The sequence below is a fragment of the Cetorhinus maximus genome, chromosome 5 (genome assembly GCF_964194155.1).
Source record: "Cetorhinus maximus chromosome 5, sCetMax3.hap1.1, whole genome shotgun sequence".
Lineage (NCBI taxonomy): Eukaryota > Metazoa > Chordata > Chondrichthyes > Lamniformes > Cetorhinidae > Cetorhinus > Cetorhinus maximus.
Window position 1 is genome coordinate 82,706,212 of NC_135883.1, and position 26,311 is coordinate 82,732,522.

The 26,311-nt window shown below is 40.9% G+C and overlaps 1 protein-coding gene across 4 annotated transcripts in view; it reads left to right on the plus strand.

Moving 5' to 3' along the window:
* Positions 1 to 26,311, plus strand: part of ptprk (protein tyrosine phosphatase receptor type K) — a 640,293-nt gene that overhangs the window by 490,186 nt on the left and 123,796 nt on the right. For all 4 annotated transcript variants that reach the window (XM_078542126.1, XM_078542128.1, XM_078542127.1 and 1 more), the window contains exon 13: positions 12 to 48. In XM_078542126.1, the coding sequence (XP_078398252.1) occupies positions 12 to 48 (37 nt within the window). The remainder of the gene's footprint in view (positions 1 to 11; positions 49 to 26,311) is intronic.

Here is a 26,311-nt window from a genome sequence, read left to right on the forward strand (position 1 = left end):
TGTATTTACAGGAGACAAAGACACAGTGTGTGAGGATTGCAACAAAAGGTAGGAATAGTGCTTTTATAAAAGAAAAAAAATATAAGAGTATATTTACTGGTACGAATAGTACTGTCAGAAAATAATTCTGACTCATTAATACTTCTTATCTTTTAATGGGAGTGTGCTTTGATTCTGTATCTGTCAACCATAGAGTGTGTGTGTACTGGCAGCCTGGATTTTAGCAGAAATTAAGAGCAGATTACTTTGTGTTATTTGTGCTATAAACCATTCTTTGTCATTGAACAGCTGGAGTATTAATAGTGAAAAGCAGATTGAAGGTTTTATTGCAAAAGTTTCCATTCCTGTCTCGACATTTATCTGGACGTGCAATAAATGTGGGTAGATTTTGTTGGTAGCACTAATGAATAAAACTTACATTAAGTATGTATGTGGTAGTTATCCCAGGAAAGGTTCTTAAATCTCACTGGGATTTAACTTTACATTTTAAAGCTGCTTTTATGTATTTATTTATCAAAAGCCCAAAAATTGCTTACTGATGTAAGCTGGTTTAAATGCATAGCCAAATACTTTTTTTATATACTTTTTTAAAACTCACTCTAACAAATTGAAGCCAATATGCTGTGAACATGCCAATACAAAATTTGGAAAATTCCAGATCTGAGCAACTCTATTCGCTGCTCCAGTCAGAACAAAACAAACTCATTAACTTCATGCAATTGACCTTGTCTGTACTTTGACTTGGGTGTGGCTTTGCAAAGCCTTGGTTTTCCATGTTTATTTGATTCTGATCTTGTGGGCAACTTCCAGCTTTAATGCATAATTTTACTTCTTGTTCTTCAAAGCAAATGTTGTACAGGGAGTAAAGTCAATTATATAAACGAACATAAATACATCCATGGCCTACCTACCCTGGCAATCTGGGAGCCATTGTTCTCCAAGCTTTATGTATTGCAATTGCTGGAGCACTGCTTACAAATATCCAATATTTTTTTGCCATTGACATTAAAGGGGCATTGTCACCTTGCAAGAAAGTTTTGCAAGACAACTCTCTGTTTGTGAACAGTGTGTGCGCGACGACATCTTCGCATCACTTCATAAAGTGGGCTGATTATTGATATGAAATTTTCCTTTATTTTATCGTCATTAGAAATCTGTTTCTGCACAATCTTGGATCATGATGGCTTATTATGGTTCAGTTTGTTCTTGCCAGTGCAGGAATTATGGTTACTAAATAAATTTTCATCAATACTTCAATGCCCCTTTTAAATAGAGTGTGAATATTTTAATTTAAAAGTTAGTGTTGCTAAAGGCCAGGGGTTCTCAAACATTTTAAGATTGGCCTCATTCCCCTCCTCCTCCTCCTGCTGAGAGAGAAAATGTGATGCACCCCCAGATGTTACTAGGTCAGTTATTAATGGCTCAAATATTATCTGAAAAGTTATCCTCAGACAGAAAGGCAATCATTATTGAATGACATATCAGCCATATTATAGATCAAGGCAACAGAGTGAAAATCTAGCTGGGCCTCTTTCAGTCTCTCAAAATATGGAAGTTAAACGATTTTATTCATTGAAATTTAAAAGGGCAACTGTTTTCACCAGATTGGCGAAGGCCAATAGTATGATCACCTAACCAGAAAAGATTCAATAAACAATGAAGATTAATCATCAGGGGTTGAGTTTCTGCTTTGGGTGCAATGGGGGAAATGGTTGCCAAACTGCATTTGAAATAGTGCTGGTTAGGTTACACTTCAAGTTTCTACTAAAATTAATCTGCATAATCATAAACTTAAGGGCCTGGATTTTGTGGTCAGCCTCAAATGTTCAACACTAACCATTTCATTACACTGAGACTTGCCCACAGACTTTCTATTGGCTTTTGCACTGGCTTACAGTAATTTAACAAGCAAAACAATGCAGTATACTTTACGAGGGATCTGTGACCTGCGTCAGGGGCAGGCAATGTTGTCCCTCCTGAACCAGATTTAAGAACCCTTATTCAGAAATAGAGTTTGAACAAGGAATTATAAATTGCAATGGGTGATTTAACGTCAAACCATGTACAGAAAGTGAAATAGGAAAAGAAAGATGGGATTAAGATAGGTAATATGGAAAGAAAGGAAAAGTAATAAAGTTCAATTTTAAAATTTCTAACAATATTTAAAATTTGAAGGAATGAATCTCTACACTTTTAAAAGTAAAATTTCAGTGTCAAAAGAAGCTGTTTGGAAGAAAGGCCTCATCACACCATTTAAAAGTTCACTTGCACTTGAATGGACAAGTCTTACCCACTGAACATGTCAGGAAAGGTTATCTAGTGGTTACATCTTCAAATCACTTGATTGCATGTAGTTGAATGCTGATTCTCTCGAGCTGCTGTTAGACAAAAGCTTCTGGAGGAGAAGGCAACTCGGACAGCAATTTTCTGATTTCTGTGTTTAACTGCGTTTGTGTGGATGCCAGAAGTTACTATCTGATTTACTCCTAATGGTGAGCACCAGTGGCCTCACTGTTATTTCTACTACAAAGTCCAGGCTGAAACCTCCCATGGACCAGTGCAATTGGGCAGTGTGAAAGAATGTAATTGTTCCTTTCCTTTTTTCCCATTAAAAAGTGTTCCTTGATGTATTTAAGAGCCGTAACCTGCTGCCGTTTTATTAATAAAATTGAACATGAGTTGATCAGCAAAAATAAGCATTTTTACTTTGTCTAGTCCTCCACTTTTGAGTTACCTGATTTGAAATCACTGAAAATGACTTAATGAAGCATTATAATGAACTTGGGCACCTAATTATAAATTACTAATTATCTCCACACCATCGGGACAGGAGAGAGGAGAGACTTGTTTCATTGGCATACTCTAGTCAGTTGCTTAGTAAGTTGAATGTTTTTGATGTTAAATAAACTTCTAAAATGTGCCTCCTGCTAATGCCTGTGCACCTAAGAAAATCAGCACAATTTGAAGAGCTTTCCCAAATTAGTGCAATCAGTGGAATCTAGCAATTCCAACCAACTAATGTGGCCAGTTTTGTGGGCAGGATCTAATTCATGCAAATAGAATCTTGGACCAACATAAAAATTACAGGATATAAGATTTAAGTGGTTTGGGGTTTAATGGACTTTGATATAAAATTTCCCAATCTTTTGCTCTAGTTTGGCCTATTTCACCTAGATTGCACTCATATAACTGACAGAAATAGGCAGAAACTTGACACCCAGATATTTACTTTGAAGTATAGCTTTTGATATGAAAGTTCATTATTAAACTTCATGCTTCTAGATCCATTATATTTAATGTCAGTGAAGCTTCTTACAGATAAATCCTGATGTAAGGTTTCATTTAATTTGGAAGCTTTGTAAACTCATAAATATATTTGAATATTGTATTTTTGTAAATGTACAGGAAATTTCAATTTCAACAAACCACAGTTCAACAAATGCTCAATAGCACAAATGTTTGCATTGCACCTTTTCAAATCCACTAAGATCCAATCTACATATAAATTTTTATATTAGCATTAAAAGATAATTAAATTTTAGTTTGTCATAGTAGTGTGGTTTAGCCATTTTACTTTTGATTTTAAGTACTAAAAGTATTATGTAGGATAGGACCAGGTATATTACAAAGTAATAATTTTGAATCTCCTTTGGTGACTAGCACTCTTTCACATTGTTTGGATTTGACCCCTGTTTTGAAAATATTCATTTACAAAAAGTATTGCTGGATTCTGCATGCTCTGAGATCAAACTTTTACACTTTGGGCTTTCTCCAATCACTGTTAATTTGTGCTGTTAAATATAAAATCAATTTAAAATTAATGCATAATCCAAAATTACCAATTAACTTTTTAATATAAGACCAAAATCAATTTCAAATGCGTGCACTGAATACTTGAAATGCTGATGGCTAAAGATGGCGGTGGGAAAGATCGTTGAAATTATTTTCATGCAAACTAAAAAAACAGATTTGTGCAGTAAGCATTACTGATTAATTTTTCTTGCCTGTTGAAGGTAAAGTTTTGTTCGTCGCCAAAATGTTTTTCAGTCTGGCTAAATAGGACTTGAGCATTGCAATGAAAACAGAACAAATCTCAAAACCCTGAATGGGTCCAGGTTTCAGAGTCATCAGTCAATCCACACTCAGAATTATGTCCCCAAATGTGTGGGTGTACTTAGTATTTAAACATAGAGGATGAGAGAGGACAATAAACCCTCTTTTCTCCTTGTGCTTTAATGTGAATTTAATTCTCAGTTTGAGAACCACTGCTATAGATTAATCTTTATCAGTTTAATTAAGGGATCACAAGGCAGGAACTTGTTCTCTTATGCATGCTATCTCCCTTTGCCTAGCTGCACTGTTAGTGACTCAGCTTACAGCTCCATACATATTCACCGCCCAAACTCCTGCTAGTAAAGGTGCTGGCGAAGATCAACTAACAGGTCAGAGGTCAAAAGCTCTTCCCACCTGAAATTGCCATATCTTCCCTTATCATTTAGTGCATTTTTTGCTTGCTTTCATCAAGATTTTTCTACGCAATGCTATGCATGCAACATCAGTTTATTTTTCCTTGGCTACAAGTAGATCACAGAGTTCATCTTCCATTTTCATAGCCGAGTATACTTGTGCTCTGCATGTGTTCTATAAATATATATATAAATATATATATATTGGGTTTGACCTGTGATTTTCACTGCTTAATTTGATTTCTACATTTCGTTCTCTCTTCATGTGTCTAAAGATTTAAGTAGGACTGTTACATCATGTAGACTGAGAACAAAGTAAATTCAATCTCGCATAGCAAAAATCCAGGATGAAGTTTGTGCTTGTTGATTATATCTGGGACACATAGAAGGAAAACATGTATGCTGCTAGGAGTATCTAAATGAAAGGTTTGATCTTTACAAATTAAATTTCTAATGACAGCAACTTAATCTTAAAATAATCATGCAGTGCTAAATGGGTCTTTGATTATTTCTACTAGTACATAAGATGTCCAAATACAATTGCAGAGTACATCATGGTTTACCAGCCCACAACATATTGATTAGCTTTTTTAAAAAAAAATATATGACTGATTTGCATTAGATGTTCCCTTCTGCAACTGATGCATTTTTAGTGTTTTCAAAGTTGGGACCTTAAGAAAACCCAACAGGAAAAATGCATATTGGACACTCTGTGCCTTTGACAATCTTTGTTGAAATGACTCAAAAAACTTTTTGTATTTAAATAAAAGCAATAGGCGGTTTTTATTAAGTATTGCTAAGTAAATTTTATCATCAAATTGGCTGAATTTCTAAGTATTTTTAAACTAGTTTGTTCCAAACTTCATTTTTAGTTTTGGAATATATAACATGCATATATTATATAACACGTCATCACATGTGACATTTGACACAGTTGAGTGCTTTTGAAATGTAGTGACTATTGGAAACACAGTTGTAGTTTAATCTATTGGAATGAGCAGAAAGGCATAAACAGCTTCAAAAGTGATATACTTTCTGATGTATATGCCTAAACCTTTTGTAATTTCAGCTTCAGATTTTATTGTAATAGAAATCATTTTCCATTCACTTTCTAAAGAAGCAATTCGTAAGTATTTGAAGTGGAATGACTACATAAAAATATTCTAGTCATTTTCAACAAGTCTGACAGTGCAGAGTTAATGAAAATATAGCATAACACATTTTCTCTAATGTCATTTCCAATCATCTGGCCTCCAAATTTCAAGTTGTTTAAATCAATTGCTGTTGCTGGTTACCAGAGGACACTTTTCACTCAAAACCCAAATCAAAATAGTAAATGAAATCATTCACATCGACTGATTGTAGGGGAAGTGTTGATGAATACAGTGATGCGTAATTTTATCTGTCTTTGAAAATTGGATATTGAACTTAAGATTTTCAAAATTTGTCAATTAGTGCATTTCAGGATGGTTGTATCATTAAAACATCAGCTCTTTATATTCTAAGTACACTTCTTATTGGTGAGCATTGCTGAAGGACACATGGTTGATACGTGAAGGCAGGCAGGATACAAAGCAGAGATGAAAGCTGCAAGACTGAAGAAAGGAAAGAGATGAGAGGGGAAAGCTTGGATCACATTTTTCATCAAAAACGTAATCAAATTAATAACTCAAAATACAATGAGAAAATTTAAAACAACATTGAGAAATAGAACAAAATACAGTCAATAATCACCCAAATCCCAAGGAAAAATTGAAGAAATATGGACAAAAAGACATTTAACTTCAGGTAAAGTTTTGAATATTAGAAAGAGATGGGCATGTTCTGGTATAACTGAAGCAACTGCAGAAGGTGGGAATTAACAACAACAGTATGCATTTAACTTTGCAACACTTTCTGATACACTTCAGAGATGTAAAGAAAACAGATGCCAAGCCAAAGAAGGAAAATTGAGATGTGAGCTTGGTGAAAGAGGTGTGTTTTAAGGAGAATAAAGTAGAAGGTAAAAGGAGAGAATTCTGGGTGAAGATACAACTGCCAATGGTGGGGCGAAAGGCATGGGAATGCACAAGATGAGATATAGTAAGAGGAGAAGAGAGAATGATAAGGATAGCAGGGCCAGTGAAGATTAGAATTCAGGAAAGATGAGACCATGAAAGAATTTAAACACAAGGATGAGTTTTCTACAGTTGATGTTGGGCAACGGGGAGCCAAAGTAGTCACTGTGGATAGGTGTAATGGGCAAGTTTGATGTGAGATGAGGTATTAGCAGCAGAGGCTTGGGTAAAGTGATGTTCATGGAGATGGAAGGCTGGCTAGGAGAGCGTTGGAATAATTGATGTTGAGGTGACAGAAGTATCAAGTTTCAGCGGGCTGAGGTCAGAAGACAACTTGAAAAAATGACAGTGAGCAGTTAATAGTGCGTCCCTCTGCTTTGCAGCAGGTGGTCTGGTCCTTGGTGTCCTTGGCAGTATTACTTGGTTTTCTAGTAACTTATGCCATTTCAGGCAGATAGTACCAGTCACAGCATTAAGCGTTATGCAGGTGAAGCCTCCTGTGTGCACATCTAATATTGAAGGGCTAATCATTTTCAAATATTTTTTTAAAGAAAAATTGCTGAAAATAAATGGTGCACATGACAGATATTGACAGTTCTGAAACTGATGTTTGTCACAAATTGTGTATATCGCGTCATTAAGGAATGTAAACCTTAAATGTGTTTGGATTATTGTATATTTTGTGGTTCTAGAATCACAAAAATTACAGCTCAGAAGGAACCCATTTCTATGGCTTTTCCTGCTATTTTTATATTCTTTTTCAAATGCCTATTAATTCTTTACAAATGATACCAGAATTGAGAGGTCATCAATATCAGGAAAGACTGAACAAACTGAGGTGTTTTTCTCTAGAAGAGAGAGAAGCTTGAGGTGTAACCTAAAAGAGATCTATAAAATGGTTAAACAATTTGATGGGGTAGATGTAGACAGGATGTTTCTACTTGAGGCAATCCAAATTTAGGGACTGTAAATATAAGATAGCAACTAATAAATACAAAAAGGAAGTAAGGAAAAAAATTTGTTATCCAAAGAGTAGTTATTACATGTAGAACATAAGACCATAAGACATAGGAGCAGAAGTAGGCCATTTAGCCCATCGGGTCTGCTCCGCCATTCAATGAGATCATGGCTGATCTGATAATCCTCAACTCCACTTTCCTGCATTTTCCCCATAACCCCTGATTCCATTGCTGATTTAAAAATCTGTCTATCTTAGCCTTCAATGTACTTAACAACCCAGCCTCTACAGCCCTCTGCGGTAAAGAATTCCATGGATTTACTACCCTCTGAGAGAAGAAATTCTTTCTCATCTCTGTCTTAAATGGGCGACCCCTTACTCTGAGATGATAGCCTCTGGTCCTAGACTCTCCCACAAAGGGAGACAACTTCTCAGCATGTACCTGTCAGGACCCCTAAAAATCTTATTTTTCAATAAGGTCGCCTCTTATTCTTCTAAACTCCAATGAGTATGGGCCCTACCTACTTAACCTCTCCTTATAAGAAAATTCCTCCATACCTGGAATCAACCTAGTGAACCTTCTCTGGACTGCCTCCAATGCCAGTATATCGTTCCTTAGATAAGGGGACCAAAACTGTTCACAGCCTTCCCTATTACCTGTTGAACTTGTATGTTAGCTTTTTGGGATTCATGCACGAAGACCTCCAAATCCCTCTGTGCTGCAGTCTTTCTCCGTTTAAATAATATCCCGCTTCTCTATTCTTCCTACCAAAGTGCATAACCTCACATTTTCCCACATTATATTCCATCTGCCAAGTTTTTGCCCACTCACTTAACCTGTCCAAATCCCTCTGTAGGCTCTTTGTGTCATCCTCACCATTTGCCTTCCCACCTATTTTTGTGTAATCCACAAACTTGGCGATAGTACATTCACTTCCCTCATCCAAATCATTAACATATATTGTAAGTAATTGTGATCCCTGTAGCACTCCAATAGTTACAGGTTGCCATCCTGAAAATGCCCCCTTTATTCCAACTCTGTCTTCTATTTGTTAGCCAATCCTCTATCCATGCTGATATACTACCCCCAACACCATGGGCTATCTTATTAAGTAGCCTTATGTGTGGTACCTTATCGAACACCTTTTGGAAATCCAAATATATTACATCTATTGGCTCCCCTTTATCTTTATGGCTTGTTACCTCAAAGAATTCCAATAAATTTGTCAGGCATGATTTCCCAGTGACAGATGTTAAGCTAACTGACCGATAGTTACTTGTTTTTTGTCTCCCTCCCTCTTTGAATAAGTGTGTTACATTGCAGTTTTCTAATCCTCTGGGACTTGTCCAGAATCTAAGGATTCTTGGAAGATTACTACCAGTGTATCCACTATCTCTGTAGCTACTTCCTTTAATATCCTAGGATGCAACCCATCAGGTCGAGGGGAGTTATCGGCCTTTAGCCCCATCAGTTTTCCTAGTACTCTTCCACTAGTGATAAAGTGCTGTCTCAGGGAGGTCGCTGAAAGGTTGTCAAGGTGTAAAAATAGAAAAATTAAAAAATCATTAACATGTCCCCCTCATGTGACAATGTCACACGAGATGGGACATGTTAATAAAGTGTACAAAAACTTTATTAAACTTTTTAAAAATGACATGAAACCTCATCCCGCCAGTGGATGAGGTTTCATGTATTATCAGAAGCCCGCTGGGGCTCCTGACCTGCCCGCCAGCCTTAAGGTTGGACGGGCAGGGCCTTTAATTGTTTTAACTACCCTGTCAATGGCCTCAATTGGCCATTGACAGGTCAGCGGGCAGACAGCTGATTGCGCTGTCCCCCCCACCTTCCTGACTATTTAAATGGGGCGGGATGATGTTGGGGGTTCCGCCCGACGTCATCCCGCATCGGCGAGCGGGCCCCGCTCCCAGCTTGCTGACGTAAAAATTCAGCCCTGGGTATCATTATCTAAATAGCTGCCCTGTAATGCTGCCATATCCTTTTGCTTTGTAAGCCTACATATCCCCTGTTCAGAACCTTCCTACTTCCCCCCCACCCCCTCTATTTAGTTTAAAGCCCTTGCTACATCCCTGGTTATTCGAGTTGCCAGAACATTGGCCCCAGCACGGTTCAAGTGAAGTCCGTCCCACCAGAACAGCTCCCTTCTACCCCTGCACTGGTGCCAGTGTCCCATGAACTGAAACCCATTCCTCTCACACCAATCTCTGAGCCACGTATTTAACTCCTTGATTTTATTTACCCTATGCCAGTTTGCCCATGGCTCAGGTAGCAATCCGGAGGTTGTTACCTTGGAGGTTCTGCTTTTTAATTTGGCTCCTAACTGTTCAAATTCTTTCAACAGAACCTCCTTCCTAGTCCTATCAATGTCGTTGGTACCAACGTGGATGACGACAACTGGATCCCTCCCCTCCCTCTCCCAAGTTCCTCTCCAGCCCTTGGAGATGTCCTTAACCCTGGCACTGGGCAGGCAACACAGTCTTCGGGACTCATGCTCATGGCTGCAGAGAACAGTGTCTATCTATCCTAATTATACTGTCCCCTACCACTAATATGTTCCCATTCCTTCCCCCACTTGAATGGCTCCCTGTACCACAGTGCGATGGTCAGTTCGCTCATCCTCCCTGCAGTCCCCGCTCTCATCCACATAACTTGCAGAACCTCATAATTGTTGGACAATTGTAGGGGCTGAGGCTCCTCGAATGCTACCCCCGGGCCCCCATACCTGCAGTCACACCTTCCTGTCCCTGATCACGGACCAAATTTGAACCATCTAATCTGAGAGGTGTGACCGCCTCCTGGAGCGAAGTGTCCAGGTAACTCTCCCCCTCCCTGATGTGGGACAATGTCTGCAGCTTGGACTCCAGCTCCTCAACTCAGTTCCAAAGTTCCTCAAGCTGCAAACACTTAGTACAGATGTGTTCGCTCTGGATCACCTTAATGTCCAGCAGCATCCCACATGCTGCAGCAGCAACACGTCACCTGTCCTGCCATCACTATCGTATTTTATTTAATTTATTAATTAATTACTCTCATATCCCTGCTGTTTACACTTTACTGTAATTTTTTTTACACCAGTATTGATCTTACACTTAACAAGCTATTTTTAAGAAAAAGAAAGAAAAAAAGACTAAGAGACCTAAACACAAACTGGAGACCTTACTTTTACTTTAAAGATGAGAAATACTTACCAATCCTACTTACCAATCAGCTGCTTCCCCTGCACTCATGTTACATTGTGGTTCGTGACGTCACTGCGCCACTGGTCTCGCTGCAGGTAAGCCCCTCGATCCACACCTTTTATCTTCTTCTGCTCACCTTTCACTCAAAATATAGTATTTTGAGCCTTATGAATAGAATAAAGCTTAACCACTTACCAGATACTCACCAATTAATCAGCTTCTTCTCCTGTAGCATAACAAGAATCAATTCCGGGAGGCTGAAAAAGTTTAGGCAAAAGCAAGCAAACACCTCTTTCCCTTCCTCTGCTTGGCTCCCTGAAGGGCTCAACTCCAGCACTCCCTGAAGTGTTCATCTCCAGCACCCTGTTGTAAGTTGCACTCAAGTGCTAAGTCACATTAAGTTGGCTACTTTTATATATGCTCCTACCACAAAAGGCCTATCTGAGTCACGTAATGAGGATCTAGTTTCAGCTGCTCCTTAATTAAGCTGCTTTTTCACTGGAAGCCTTGGAAAAGCGCTGCTTAAGGCTGGCAACTACAGAATTTAAACTGTAGCTTTCAGTTTAATGCCAACTACAAACTAAATTACATTTGTACAAAATAAGAAAATTAGACTTTCTTACCCAACAACTGCACGCACTCTGTCCTAGGCTAAACTGAGTTTGCTAGCTGCTACCACATGGAATAGTTGAGGTGAAAAGCATTGATGCATTTGCACAAAGGAGAAAGAAATAGATGCATACGATGCTAGGGTTAGATGAAGTAGAGTGGGAGGAGGCTTGTTGGAAAATAAGTGCCAGTACAGACCAGTTGAGCTGAATACCCTGTTTCTGTGCTGTAAGTTTTATGTATCGCAAAATATATTGTCTCAGCCTCAAAACCAAGTTCTGATCAAGCACTTTGAATTCTGACAACCATTGATATGAAAAAGAAACTCCTACATTCCCCATTCCTCCTCCTATTGGTTATTCTAAATCTATGCCCCTTGGCCACTGATTTGCTCGCCAGTGAAAACACAATTTTCTACAATTTATCCCCTTAAAAAGTCCATAATACTCAATCCTCTACCGCCTCACTTTACTTTCTCTGTTCCAATAAACAAATACTCCAATTTTTAGAAACTTTGTTTTCATTCCTAATGTTATTCAATCTTAATATTATTCTGTTGAATCTTCTGTATCCTTTACATAGGGCTCTCAGATCTGCAGACTGCAGCCAACCAATGCCATGTATAAATTCAACATCAGTGTCTCTATATGTTAAAGCCAAAATCACAATTATCTTTTTTTTCCTACCATTTACTTCCTGTCCTCTGATTTTAAAAATCTGTGTGTCAGCACCCCTAAATTTTGCTTCCTGTATTGTATTGGAGGTCTTGATATTTAGCATATACTTCCTCTCATTGTTCTTTTTCCCTAAAATGTACAACTTCATAGTTCTTAATGTTGAATTGCATCTACCCCATGTGTCCACTTCACTTACCTGTCGATATTCTCCTTGCCGTCTCCTGTATTCTTCCTCACTATCTTCCTTCCCCTAATATGTATAGTTCACAAACTGTGGAAAAAAATTGCTGTTGCCCTCTGATGTCTCCACGCCAACCTACTTCAGCATTCAAGGATGGATAGAGTTAGACCATGTCTTCTCTATTTTTCAGTGATAATTGTGGGTGATTCCATAATTAGAGATATAGTTGGACTTTTTGTAGCTACAACAATTGCTCCTGATTGCTGTGTTGCCTCCCAAATATTAGGGTAAAGGATCATGATGGCATAGGTAGAAAAACTTTAGGAAAAGGAGGATGATCAGCAAGAAAATAAGGTTCATGTTGAAACCGTGACATAAAGATTTTACAATGAGAATTCGAGGAAGTCAATGTGTGGATTGAGAAATGACGTGAAGGGGTTTTCAGGTTTCCACAGCTTTAATATAAATTTTTGGAAATGCTGAAGCTGTATAGAAATTATCATCACCTGAACCGGAATGACACCGTTGATTTTGAGGAGGGGATTAGTTGGATAGTGGGGGAAAAAATAAGCTTTTATTGTGGGGGTTTTATTTATGAGGTAGGGGGCGAGAGGCATGCAAGACACCAAAGCCTAATAAAATTGGTGAATGTTGAAGCGCCAAAGATGTTGAATTTAATTAAGAAATGTACTGGATTTTGCAGTCAGCAGCAAGCATTGTTGCCTCTAAGAAAGCTATCCATGAAGATCTGGCAGTCTCTGTGGCCCAAACTACTTCTTTCCCGAAGACAGTTTAAATTAAGTCAAGGGAATTTCCAAGCACAATGATGTCAACAAGCAGGGTAGACAGCTAATCACATTGAATTAATCTCACACAGCAAACCAGGAAGTAAAACTACTGAATTTTCACTTTTAATTACGATTTAACAGAGTGAAATAAATAATTATGATTGGATTTATATAGAAACTAAAACATCATTTAAAACCAATTTTAAAAATACGTGGCTTACTTTTTAATCATCATGAAATTTGACAGTCCACAATATAAAATTAGCTTTTCAGGGACAGTGAGGGTCTTCAGCAGTGATTGTGTAGTTAGCATGCCATTAAAAACCTAGTTCCACCTCATTTAGCAAGGTGTAACCCTTTCATGTGCTTTTACGGTGAGGCTACCTGTATTAGAGTATAAGTCCTCATTAATTCATAGATTTTCCATTGATTGCAGACTGAGTCCTCAAAATTGCACCCACTCAAGAAGTGTAGAAGCACTAACAACAACTTCTGCATTTCCACATTATTCTGCACATGCCCTGACTCCCAAAGCTGCTGTCAGTTTCAATGGAGTAATGATGACCATCGCTGACAGTTTTGCCATCATTACCATCAATTTTTAAAGGAGTTGGGAAAAATAGAACAAACTGTATTACACCAGAGAGGTTAGGAGTGCGAGATAGTGAATCTTACAATCAAGGGACAAACAAACAAAAAACTTGAGAGAGACAAATAGATGTTCCAAAATTACTAATAACAAGGAATGGAGATACTCAATTGTAAGGTGCCTAAGGACTCAAATTGGAGAACTAGAAGCAATAATGGTAGGGGGAAAAATATTCTTGCTTAGCTGAAGCTTCTGGTTTATTTTTTTTTAAGTGATGGGGAAATCAAAACTAGTGGAACATCGCATTGTACATGAAATCTTTTCCCTCCCGTGCTCTCTGCCGCTCCCTCCCGGTTCCCAGTTCCTGCCTCATGCCTGCCATGGTTGTCTACCTTCCTTGCCTGGTCCCTTCCCAGCTCCGTCCCACTAATAGAGAGTGGCAAAGAGTGCAATGGTAAGCTAGAGAAAACAATAAGGTGAATATGAGAAGCATGAGGAAGTGGGAGAGTGGCAGATGGAATATTCTTGATTTTGCAGTTAGCAGCAAGCTTTGTTGCCTCTAAGAAAGCTATCCATGAAGATCTGGCAATCTCTGTGGCCCAAACTACTTCTTTCCCGAAGACATATAATGTGGGAAAATGTGAGGTTATGCACTTTGGCAGGAAGAATAGAGGAGCTGAATATTACTTAAATGGAGAAAGACTGCAGAAGGCTGCAGCACAGAGGGATTTGGGAGTCCTTGTGCATGAATCCCAAAAAGCTAACATACGAGTTCAACAGGTAATAGGGAAGGCAAAAGGAATGTTGGCCTTTATTTCAAAGGGAATGGAGTATAAAAATAGTGAAGTCTTGCTAAAACTATACAAGGCACTAGTTAGACCACACCTAGAATACTGTGAACAGTTTTGGTCTCCTTATCTAAAGAAAGTTATACTGGCATTGGAGGCAGTCCAGAGAAGGTTTACTAGGTTGATTCCAGGTGTGGAGGGATTTTCTTATGAGGAGAGGTTGAGTAGGTAGGGCCTGTACTCATTGGAGTTTAGAAGAATGAGAGGTGACCTTATTGAAACATATAAGATTCTTAGAGGGCTTGGCAGGGTAGATGCTGAGAGGTTCTTTCCCCTTGTGGGAAAGTCTAGGACCAGAGGGCATAATCTCAGAGTAAGGGGTCGCCCGTTTAAGACAGAGATGAGGAGGAATTTCTTCTCTGAGGGTAGTGAATCTGTGACATTCTTTACCACAGCTGTAGAGGCTGGGTCATTGAGTACATTCAAGGCGGAGCTAGACAGATTTTTAATCAGTAAGGGAATCAAGGGTTATGGGGAAAAGGCAGGAAAGTGAAGTTGAGGATTATCAGATCAGCCATGATCTCATTGAATGGCGGAGCAGACTCAATGGACCGAATGGCCTACTTCTGCTCCTATGTCTTATGGAAGCAGGGAGTGACGGAGTGCACTGCAGTAAGCTGCGGAGCGGGTGGCAGGCAGGGAGCAGGAGGGAGTGGTGAAATGAGTGAGAAATTTGGGAAGCGGGTAGTGGATGAACAATAGTTATGTTGGTGGTGGGTAAAACCGCGCATCCACCACTGGACAGAGTGAGAGCCAAGTTCATTTTCCTGTTTGGTGCTGGGAATACAATGTAAGTAATATATTTTAGCATTGGAAAGGAAAGATACTGCAAGTAATCTTAGAGTAATATCTGGGTCAGACTAAGGCACGTTACAATATTGGGGATTACTTTACAAGCCACTAAATTGATAAGGAGATCTGCAGAGAGCTCAACGGGGTAGTTAGAAATAATTAGCCAGTCATACTGGGACTCTCTATCTAGTGATAGATTGAGAGAACACATGGGGGTGGGTTAGGGGGTTGGGGGTGGATGTGATTACAGAATGTTTTTGTGACTTATGAGTTGGTAAATTACAAGGTGAGATGCAATGCTAGACTTGGTTCTGGCTAATGGACTGGACAGGTTAACAACCTGCAAGAAGGAGGTATTTGTGCAGATTCCTGAGGTTTCTTTATGCTGGAATAGATTTGGATATTCTGGAGGCCAGATTTCCTTTCCAGTGATGAAAGCAATGGGCAAGATTTTGCAGTCAGCAGCAAAGTGAAGATGCTCACAGCTGACCTCAAAGACAGCTGCCAACAAACACTAGAAGTTGCTGTCATTTTCACAGTTGTAATAACAGTACATCCTGACAGTTTCACCATCATCACAACTTCAAAATCTGGGCCAACATCTACAAGCCTTACAGCGAAGACTGGGACAGACTCAGGAGAAAAGTGATGGAAAGATATGTGGCACTCTGCACAAATCTTGAAGCCAAATAATTGCACATAACAGTAACCACAAATCTATGTCAATCAAGGTCAAATCAGTCAAAGTGGCCTTGAGGGTGCAGTTCACAATGACATTAATCAAACACCAAACAAAACTGGTTGGAATTTGATTCAAGGTGCAAGAAAAGTGAAGAAAAAGAATTTTTCTTCATTAACCTTCAGGAAAATTAAAGGCACTGGGGTAGGGGAGTTGAAGAAGTTGTGTTTCTGTATTGTGGGAGACGAGACATTATTATTCACAATGACAGAGAAAGGGAACAGAATGGCTGCCTTAAAGGGAGGCTGCGATGAATACAGCTGGGGAGAGGTCGATTGATGCCAGAGGGGAAACTTTTTTTAATGGTATGTTTCTGAGAATTATTTCCTATTTCTCTTTACGATTAGATTGAGGTCATTTTTGACTGAATGGGGAAGTTCAATGAATAATTCTTTTAAAGTTGCATGGAGAGATATGATGCTGCAAGTTAAATGACTTGTACTTAAAATCAGTTTTAAAAATGGAGCTCTGCATTTTTTTAAAAGGGTAATAATAAATTGATATGGAAAAAATCAACAGTAAAGCTGTTTATGCTTGCAAGAAAGCCAATATAGATTTGAAGTTAATTACTTTGGTTTTGTAATTACTTATGTACCTTCAAGCATATTCATAGTACAAAGGATGCACTGCGACACCAAATGTTTGGCAAATAAATCTTGATACTTCACATTTGACAAAAATTAAATGTTCTGTAATGAGTTCAAAAAAATGTAAACTGTTTCAAAGGTCAGTTCTCACCTTCAAGCTGGTTTATAATTTACTATATCGTTGTGAAATGGAGCATATGGACTGGTTGAAAGTTTCTTCACTATCTGTGCTTTAGCACCAATTCTTCATATTAAGGGGCACTGCCCTGAAGGCTTTCTGAGCATATGATGTGCAGGATGTATTAATGCAGAACCCAGATGTACCTGTAATGGTTAGGACAAGCATACTTCTTGTGATTTGTGCTCTTTTAAGGCCCTCATGCGCTTGTGTCAAGGAGATCACAGTTGCATTGTTTGTCTGGGGCTCTCAGTTCATTAACTTTCCCACAGAAAACATGCTGCAACACAAGAGACCCCTTCACTTGTGTCAACCCGCTGGATTTTCCAAAGTGGAAGGAATGATTGATGGTATGCATATAGGCCCCAACCCCATTGCCAACCTTTTAGGGAAAAGTAAGAGCTTACACTTCATCCAATATCGAACCTTATCTTTTTCATTCCCGCGATGTGGACTCCACTGGCTCGGCCAGCATTTATTGTCCATCCCCAATTGCCCTTGAAAAGGTGGTGGTGACTTTCTTGAACCACTGTAGTCCATGTGGTGTGGGTACACCCACAGAGCTGTTGGGAAGAGAGTTCCAGGATTTTGACTCGGCGACAGTGAAAGAACGGCGATATATTTCCAAGTCAGGATGGTGAGAGAATTGGAGGGGAACTCCTAGGTGGTGGTGTTCCCATCTATCTGCTGCCCTTGTTCTTCCATCTGGTAGTGGTCGTGGGTTTGGAATGTGCTGCCTAAGGAGCCTTGGTGAATTCCTGCAGTGCACCTTGTAGATGGTATACACTGCTGCTACTGTGCGTCGGTGGTGAAAGGAGTGAATGTTTGTGGATGTGGTGCCAATCAAGCGGGCTGCTTTGTCCTGGGTGGTGTCAAGCTTCTTCAGTGCTGTAGGAGCTGCATTCATCCAGGCAAATGGGGAGTATTCCATCACACTCCTGACTTGTGCCATGTAGATGGTGGACAGGCTTTGGGGAGTCACGAGGTCGGCTCCTCATCACATGATTTCTAGCCTCTGACCTGCTTTTGTAGCTACAGTATTTATATGGCTAGTCCAGTTCAGTTTCTGGTTAATGGTAACCTTCAGGGTGTTGATAGTGGGGGATTCAGTGATGGTAATGTCATTGAACATCAAGGAGCGATGGTTGGATTCTCTCTTATTGGAGATGGTCATTACCTGACACTTGTGTGGCACAAATGTTACTTGCCACTTGTCAGCCCAAGCCTGGATATTGTCCAGGTCTTGCTACATTTGGACATAGACTGCTTCAGTATCTGAGGAATCGTGAATGATGCTGAACGTTGTGCAATCATCAGCGAACATCCCCACTTCTGACCTTATGTTGGAAGGAAGGTCATTGATGAAGCAGCTGAAGATGGTTGAGCCTAGGACACTACCATGAGGAACTCCTACAGGGATGCCCTGGAGCTGAGATGACTGACCTCCAACAACCACAAGCATCTTCCTTTGTGTTAGGTATGACTCCAACCAGTGGAGAGTTTTCCCCCTGATTCCCATTGACTCCAGTTTTGCTAGGGCTCCTTGATGCCACACTCTGTCAAATACTGCCTTGATGTCAAGGGCAGTCACTCTCGCTTCACCTCCGGTGTTTAGCTCTTTTGTCCATGTTTGAACCAAGCCTGTAATGAGGTCAGGAGCTGGGTGGCCCTGGCAGAACCCAAACTGGGCGTCAGTGAGCAGGTTATTGCTAAGCAAGTGCAGCTTGATAGCACTGTTGATGATCCCTTCCATTACTTTACTGATGATCGAGAGTAGGCTGATGTGGCAGTAATTGGCCGGGTTTGGATTTCTCCTGCTTTTTGTGTACAGGACATAGCTGGACAATTTTCCACATAGTCGGGCAGATGCCAGTGTTGTAGCTGTACTGAAACAGCTTGGCTTGGGTCGCGACAAGTTCTGGAGCACAAGTCTTCAGTACTATTGCTGGAATATTGTCAGGGCCCATAGCCTTTGCAGTATCCAGTGCCTTCAGCCATTTCTTGATATCACGTAGAGTGAATCGAATTGGCCGAAGACTGGCACCTGTGATGCTGGGGACCTCCGGAGGAGGCCAAGATGGATCATCCACTCGGCACTTCTGGCTAAAGATTTTAGCAAATGCTTCAGCCTTATCTTTTGCACTGATGTGCTGGGCTCCTACATCATTGTGGAAGGGGATATTTGTGGAGCCTCCTCCTCCAGTGAGTTGTTTAATTGTCCACCACCATTCACGACTGGATGCAGCAGGACTGCAGAGCTTAGATCTGATCCATTGGTTGTGGGATCGCTTAGACCTGTCTATCACTTGCTGCTTATGCTGTTTGGAGTGCAAGTAGTCCTGTGTTATAACTTCACCAGGTTGATACCTCATTTTTAGGTATGCCTGGTGCTGCTCCTGGCATGCCCTCCTGCACTCGTCATTGAACCAGGGTTACTCCCCTGGCTTGATAAAGGAAAATATTACAGTGCTGGAGAGAGATTATTTCCTAGAAGGATCAAGGACACAATCTATCTTAAGAACCAATAAAGGTAAAATAACACTACATTTTTTCCGTAGGCCACCAACTAGTGGAAAAACTAAGTAGGAGCAAATTTGCAGGGAAATTACAGAGAACTGCAAAAACTGGAGAGTAGTGATGATGAAGAACTTCAAATATCCTAATGTAGATTGGGATGGTATATATAACAGGGAGGGAAAAGAGATTCTGAAATCTGTTCATTAGCTTCTGCCATAGATTTTCATGTGATTGAACAGGCCAATTCTCGACTCCCAGATTTTTGGGCACATGGGGCAGGGTGTACCATGAGGTAGTGGGATCAGGAGCGCAGATTGGCCTCCTTTCCTTATCTGCCACCTCTCTGCTCGAAGCAGTGCCCCAGGATACATGTGATACAAAGTTTGTGACCATGTACAAGAACAATAGTGACCCCAGCGATTGCAACAACTATCATGGCATCTCTCTGCTGAGCATCATGGTAGAAGTATTTGCCTCTGTTGCTATTGTCTGTTCAGACCTTGGCTGACACATCTACCCTGAATCTCAGTGAGGTTTCAGAACTGGAAGACCTTCAGTTCATCAACAGAGCGTGTCTACTTATGTACCAGAACTAACAGAAAGCTGTTCAGCTTTGCTCACCTGAGATCCAAGACAAAGGTGCGCCAAGTCCTCATCAGAGAGTTGCTCTATGCTGTCGATACTGCACTAACATTCCATACTAAGGAACACCTTCAGCGGCAAATGGACACACTCTCTCACATCTGTAAAGAGTTTGGTTTGACCAGCTACATCAGGAAGACAAAAGTAATGGCACAAGATGTTGCCATACTGTCATCAATTAGCATTGACAAATGTTGATAGCTTCACATATCTAGGCTCCACAATCACCAGCAACCTGTCACTTGATGCTGAAATCAACATACGTTTTGCAAATGCTGCAGCTGTTGTGTACAAGCTGAGTAAGAGAGTATGAACAACATAACCTGACTGAGAACACCAAACTGAGTCTACCAAGGCTGCAACTTCAGTGTCCTCCTGTGCGATAGTGAGGCCTGGACTACATATGCTAGGCATGTAAAATGGCTGAACGGTTTCCACCTTCACTGTCTCAGACGTATCCTCAACATCTCTTGGCAGGACAAGGTCATAAAGTCATAGGTCCTGGAGCGTGCTAATTCCATCAGCATGCACTCATTGCTAAGCCAACAACATCCGTCCTGGTTAAGTCAAGTTCGTCAGATGGATGATAGCTGTATACCAAAGACCTCCAATATAATTAACTGACCAATGAGTCATGGCCTCCTGAGTGTCCATATCCCTGCTACGAGGGCACCTGAAAGTGAGATATGAAGGTGGTGGACATTGACAACAGGGAGACAGTCGCTGACAGCCATGATCTCTGGAGGCTGACAGTTTGAAGGGGTGTTGAATAAGGTGAGCAGAAACTCTCTTGCCCTGCAGCAAATGCAGCAGAGACTGAGTTGTAGGGGTCAATTCTACCAAAGAGAGGCATTGCTGGTGAGTATACTTATTTTCTTTCTTCCTTTAAAACATCGGAATACTCACAGTTTGAGAATGTAAAGGGGTAAATAGAGAAGATTAAGAAAAGGGGAAAAAGTAAAATGAATGATGTAAAAGAGAATCGTAGTTACTAGTTATTGAAAATATTGGCAATTCGTAATGGGACTAGACCAGCAAATTCTGAGATCATGAGTTCAAGTCTATCTTTGCTAATTATGGATATGAATTTTATAAATCTGGTGAATTATGAGCTAGCACCAGAAAATAACCATGACCGTTTTTGTAAAAACCCAACTGGGTCACCAATGCCCTTCAGGGAAGGATACCTGCCACCAGTACTCAATCTGACTTGTATGTGAGTCCAGTCCCGTGCTCTAAGGCTAGTTCTTAATGGACAATAATTATTAGCCTGTCCACATCACCCATATCCAGAAATATTTAAACAGTAAAGAGCTAAGAAAAAAATGATACGTGAAAGCATAGGGCAGTCAGGCTGACAAAAGCGGGGATAAAGGCAGACAATAATCAAGGGAATCTAAACAACATGCGCAATTGTTTGGAAATAAGAAATGATGTGCACCTATTAGCACTGGATAGCATCCTTGTCAGATGCAGACCAACACAACTACAGGGGTCCGGCTTACTGCTCCAAAGTTTAAAAACAAAAAACTGCGGATGCTGGAAATCCAAAACAAAAACAGAAATACCTGGAAAAACTCAACGGGTCTGGCAGCATCGGCGGAGACCCTTCAACAGAACTAAGTAGAAATAGGAAAGGGGTGAAATATAAGCTCGTTTAAGGGGAAGGGTGGGGGGAAAGAAGGGCGTGGGGGGTTGTTGGGACAAGCAAGCAGTGATAGGAGGAGATAACCAAAAGATATCAGACAGAAGCACAAAGAGGTGTTGAAGGTGGTGATATTATCTAAAAGAATGTGCTAATTAAGAGTGGAGAGCAGGACAAGCAAGGTAGCTCTAGTGGGAGTGGGGTGAAACAAACAAAGGGTGGAATACATTTAAAAATAATGGAAATATGTGGGAAAAGAAAAATCTATAAATTATTGGAAAAAACAAAAGGGAGGTGGAAGAAACGGAAAGGGGGTGGGGATGGAGGAGGGAATTCAAGATCTAAAGTTGTTGAACTCAATATTCAGTCCGGAAGGCTGTAAAGTGCCTAGTCGGAAGATGAGGTGCTGTTCCTCCAGTTTGCGTTGAGCTTCACTGGAACAATGCAGCAAGCCAAGGACAAACATGTGGGCAAGAGAGCAGGGTGGAGTGTTAAAATGGCAAGCGACAGGGAGGTCTGGGTAATGCTTGCAGACAGACCGAAGGTGTTCTGCAAAGCGGTCACCCAGGCTGCATTTGGTCTCTCCAATGTGGAGGAAATCGCATTGGGAGCAACGAATGCAGTAGACTAAGTTGGGGGAAATGCAAGTGAAATGCTGCTTCACTTGAAAGGAGTGTTTGGGCCCTTGGACGGTGAGGAGAGAGGAAGTGAAGGGGCAGGTGTTGCATATTTTGCGTTTGCATGGGGATGTGCCGTAGGTGGGGGTTGAGGAGTAGGGGGTGATGGAGGAGTGGACCAGGATGTCACGGAGGGAACGATCCCTATGGAATGCCGCCAGGGTGGGGTGAAGGGAAGATGTGTTTGGTGGTGGCATCATGCTGGAGTTGGCGGAAATGGCGGAGGATGATCCTTTGAATGCGGAGGCTGGTGGGGGTGATAAGTGAGGACAAGGGGGACCCTATCATGTTTCTGGGAGGGAGGAGAAGGCGTGAGGGCGGATGCGCGGGAGATGGGCCGGACACGGTTGAGGGCCCTGACAACTACCGTGGGTGGAAAACCTTGGTTAAGGAAGAAGGAGGACATGTCAGAGGAACTGTTTTTGAAGGTAGCATCATCAGAACAGATGCGACGGAGGCGAAGGAACTGAGAGAATGGGATGGAGTCCTTACAGGAAGCAGGGTGTGAGGAGCTATTGTCGAGGTAGCTGTGGGAGTCGGTAGGCTTGTAATGGATATTGGTGGACAGTCTATCACCAGAAATTGAGACAGAGAGGTCAAGGAAGGGAAGGGAAGTGTCAGAGATGGACCATGTGAAAATAATGGAGGGGTGGAGATTGGAAAAAAAATTAATAAATTTTTCCAGGTCCCGACGAGAGCATGAAGCAGCACTGATGTAATCATCGATGTACCGGAGAAAGAGTTGTAGGAGGGGGCCGGAGTAGGACTGTAACAAGGAATGTTCCACATACCCCATAAAGAGACAGGCATAGCTGGGGCCCATGCGGGTACTCATAGCCACACCTTTTATTTGGAGGAAGTGAGAGGAGTTAAAGGAGAAATTGTTCAGTATGAGAACAAGTTCAGCCCGACGGAGGAGAGTAGTGGTGGATGGGGATTGTTCGGGCCTCTGTTCGAGGAAGAAGCTGAGAGCCCTCAGACCATCCCGGTGGGGGATGGAGGTGTAGAGGGATTGGACGTCCATGGTGAAGAGGAGGCGGTTGGGGCCAGGGAACTGGAAATTGTTGATGTGACGTAAGGTGTCAGAGGAATCACGGATGTAGGTGGGAAGGGACTGGACAAGGGGAGAGAGAAGGGAGTCAAGATAGCGAGAAATGAGTTCCGTGGGACAGGAACAGGCTGACATGATCGGTCTACTGGGACAGTCCTGTTTGTGGATTTTGGGTAGGAGATAGAAGCGGGCCGTCCGAGGTTGGGCGACTATCAGGTTGGAAGCTGTGGAAGGAAGATCTCCAGAGGAGATGAGGTCAGTGACAGTCCTGGAAACAATGGCTTGATGTTCAGTGGTGGGGTCATGGTCCAGGGATAGGTAGGAGGAAGTGTCTGCGAGTTGACGCTCAGCCTCCGCGAGGTAGAGGTCAGTGCGCCAGACAACAACAGCACCACCCTTGTCAGCGGGTTTGATGACAATGTTAGGGTTGGACCTGAGAGAACGGAGTGCAGTAAGTTCAGAGAGAGACAGGTTAGAATGGATGAGAGGAGCAGAGAAATTGAGACGACTAATGTCACGCCGACAGTTCTCAATGAAAAGATCAAGAGAAGGTAAGAATCCAGAGGGAGGGGTCCAGGTGGAGGGAGAATATTGCATGTGGGTAAAAGGATCCGTTGAACGGGGAGAGGGCTCCTGCCCAAAGAAGTGAGCACGGAGACGAAGGCGGCGGAAGAAGAGTTCAGCATCGTGCCGAGCCCGAAATTCATTGAGATGAGGGCGTAAGGGTATGAAACTAAGTCCTTTGCTGAGCACTGAACGTTCAGCGTCGGAGAGGGTAAGGTCAGGGGGTATAGTGAATATACGGCCGGGGCCGGGATTGGAAGACGGGATGGGGTCGGAGGGACAGGCAGGGCTGGAGGGTCCTGGATGGGTGTTGGTGTCGATGAGTTGTTGGAGCTTGCGTTCCTTAGCACTTGAGAGAAAGGGAAAAAGTTTCTTGTTGAGGCGTCGGATGAGACGAAGAATAAAATGAAACTGCGGCCACGCGCAGCTTTGATCAACCCCGGTCTAGCGTGAAGAAGTGCAAATTCAGAACCTTTTAATGGAACTTTGGATATGTGGAGCAGACTTCCAGAATAGATAGTTGACCTAGGGTCATTTAATCCTGGTAAAAGGTGATTGGATTAATATCAGCTAAGAACTGGGTTTGAGAGATGTTAACAACATAGCTTGTTTTTTTGTTTTGGGGATTTAAGGGAAGCAAGGCTTAATTGGAATCAACAAATGATGATGGAAGGAGGTAGGAGCCCTGATATGATAATCATACTTTGATCTGAATGGATTAGGCTTGATGAGCCAGATGCAAACCAATACAGCAGAATGGGTTTTGCAAATTCTATCACAAGATCATGAATAAGGCTTGATTTTCCTTATACATCACCTCTTGTGATAAGTTCACGAGAGTGAGTTAACAACATTGAGTTTGCCTCAAAAATTTGGAAAGTACCTCAATGGCATTTGCTCAAACTTATACAGGTTTTTTCTAATATGACGGAAGGATATATTCTGTACATGTTTTAGAATAGAAATTCTTAACAATCTGTTAGCATTGTAATATTTGACTCCCAGCAAAAGCATTCTAGTGCCTATGGTCAAGGCTTAAATCCAATAAAAGCTGCCTGTTTATGCATTAGGGAATGACATGAGCCTGTGACCCAGATGTTACTGTTACATCTTTGTGGTAGAAGCTCACAATTTTTATGAATATATATATTACTTCCACAAAACACTCATCATAGTGTCTGTAATTGAAGTCTATTAGAATCTAATGTTTTGATTCTAATATTAGCACGACACCATTGTGCTAAATCTGCAAATTTGAATGATTATTAATGTTAAAAGAAAAACACTGGGTTCCAAACAAATAAAACACACAGAGCTCTCCTCCAGTATTGAGTTCAATTGACGTAGTTGTGGTGGGGAAATAGAGTTGAGTGCATGGCACTTATTGTGAGCAGCCATTTACAGCTTTGGCAAGATCGTTGGTATACTTTTTTCACCAGACAATGTCATACTTTTTTTTTACTGCTAGCTAACATGCATGGGGAAACTAAATATCAAAAGTGATCTATTTTAGTCAGCAAAACTGATGTTTAGTCACCATTTAAACAGAAGAGGAATTTCTGCAGTTTTCCTTCTCATTTAAAGGACAAAGAAACTAAATGAAATAAATGAAATTTATTGGGTTTATGTAATTTCAATCACAGATATTGTAGTCTGGTGACAAATGCTTCTAGTGATCACTCCAAGGCAAACAATCCTCTTCTCTCAGTAAGGGGAAACTTGTTTTTCTCATGCCACTGAAAAGAAAGAAATGAGGACAGCTTTCCATCTAATTTACCAGCAGCCCAGGGTTTTGCTTCACGGGGATTTAGTAGCTTCTCAGATATAAGTATTATTTATGGGTATTTTAGTTTCACTATAAAGCTAGCTAACATTGCCAGTATATCTCTGAACTGGGTTGTGTTGTAGACTTTGATGGATTGTTGAACTTCAGAGTTTAGTGGGGTTTTTTGCAGAACTGGAGTTGAAATTGTTCTTACATGTGCAATATTCTAAACCAAGTGTATTAAAATTCTCTGATATGAAATGTACTTTTTGACATGTTCTTGATCAAGAAAAAATCTTGGATTTAATCAAAAGGAAAATATAGCCATTGCTGGAACCCTGAATTAAAAGCAGAGAAGACCGGAAACTCTAGGCAGGTCAAGTTGCACTGAGAAGCTAAAAATAGATCTAATGTTTCAGGTTGTTGTCCTTTCATCTGTTTTTATCCAAGATTTAATGTTGATTCATAAGTTGGTTGGAGCATCAGTTATGTTAAGCTTTGACTTTCATGTTAAGTCATGGTCAATCTGTCTCTGCATTAAGAGTAGTGTGCTTTAGCAAGATGGAAACCAAACACTAACTTGTTTGTCAAATTAACATGTTTCAAATGTAATCTTAAAATTCATACACACATGAAAATGAGTTTAATTCAGCATCATTTGTAGTACTCAGTGGACAAGTGTGAAGTGGAACAGCAATAAGAGGAGAGGCTTTGCTGCCCCCTACGGGACTGATTTTTACTGACTTGTTGATTGAATTTGCATTTATGAAATTAATAAGAAAT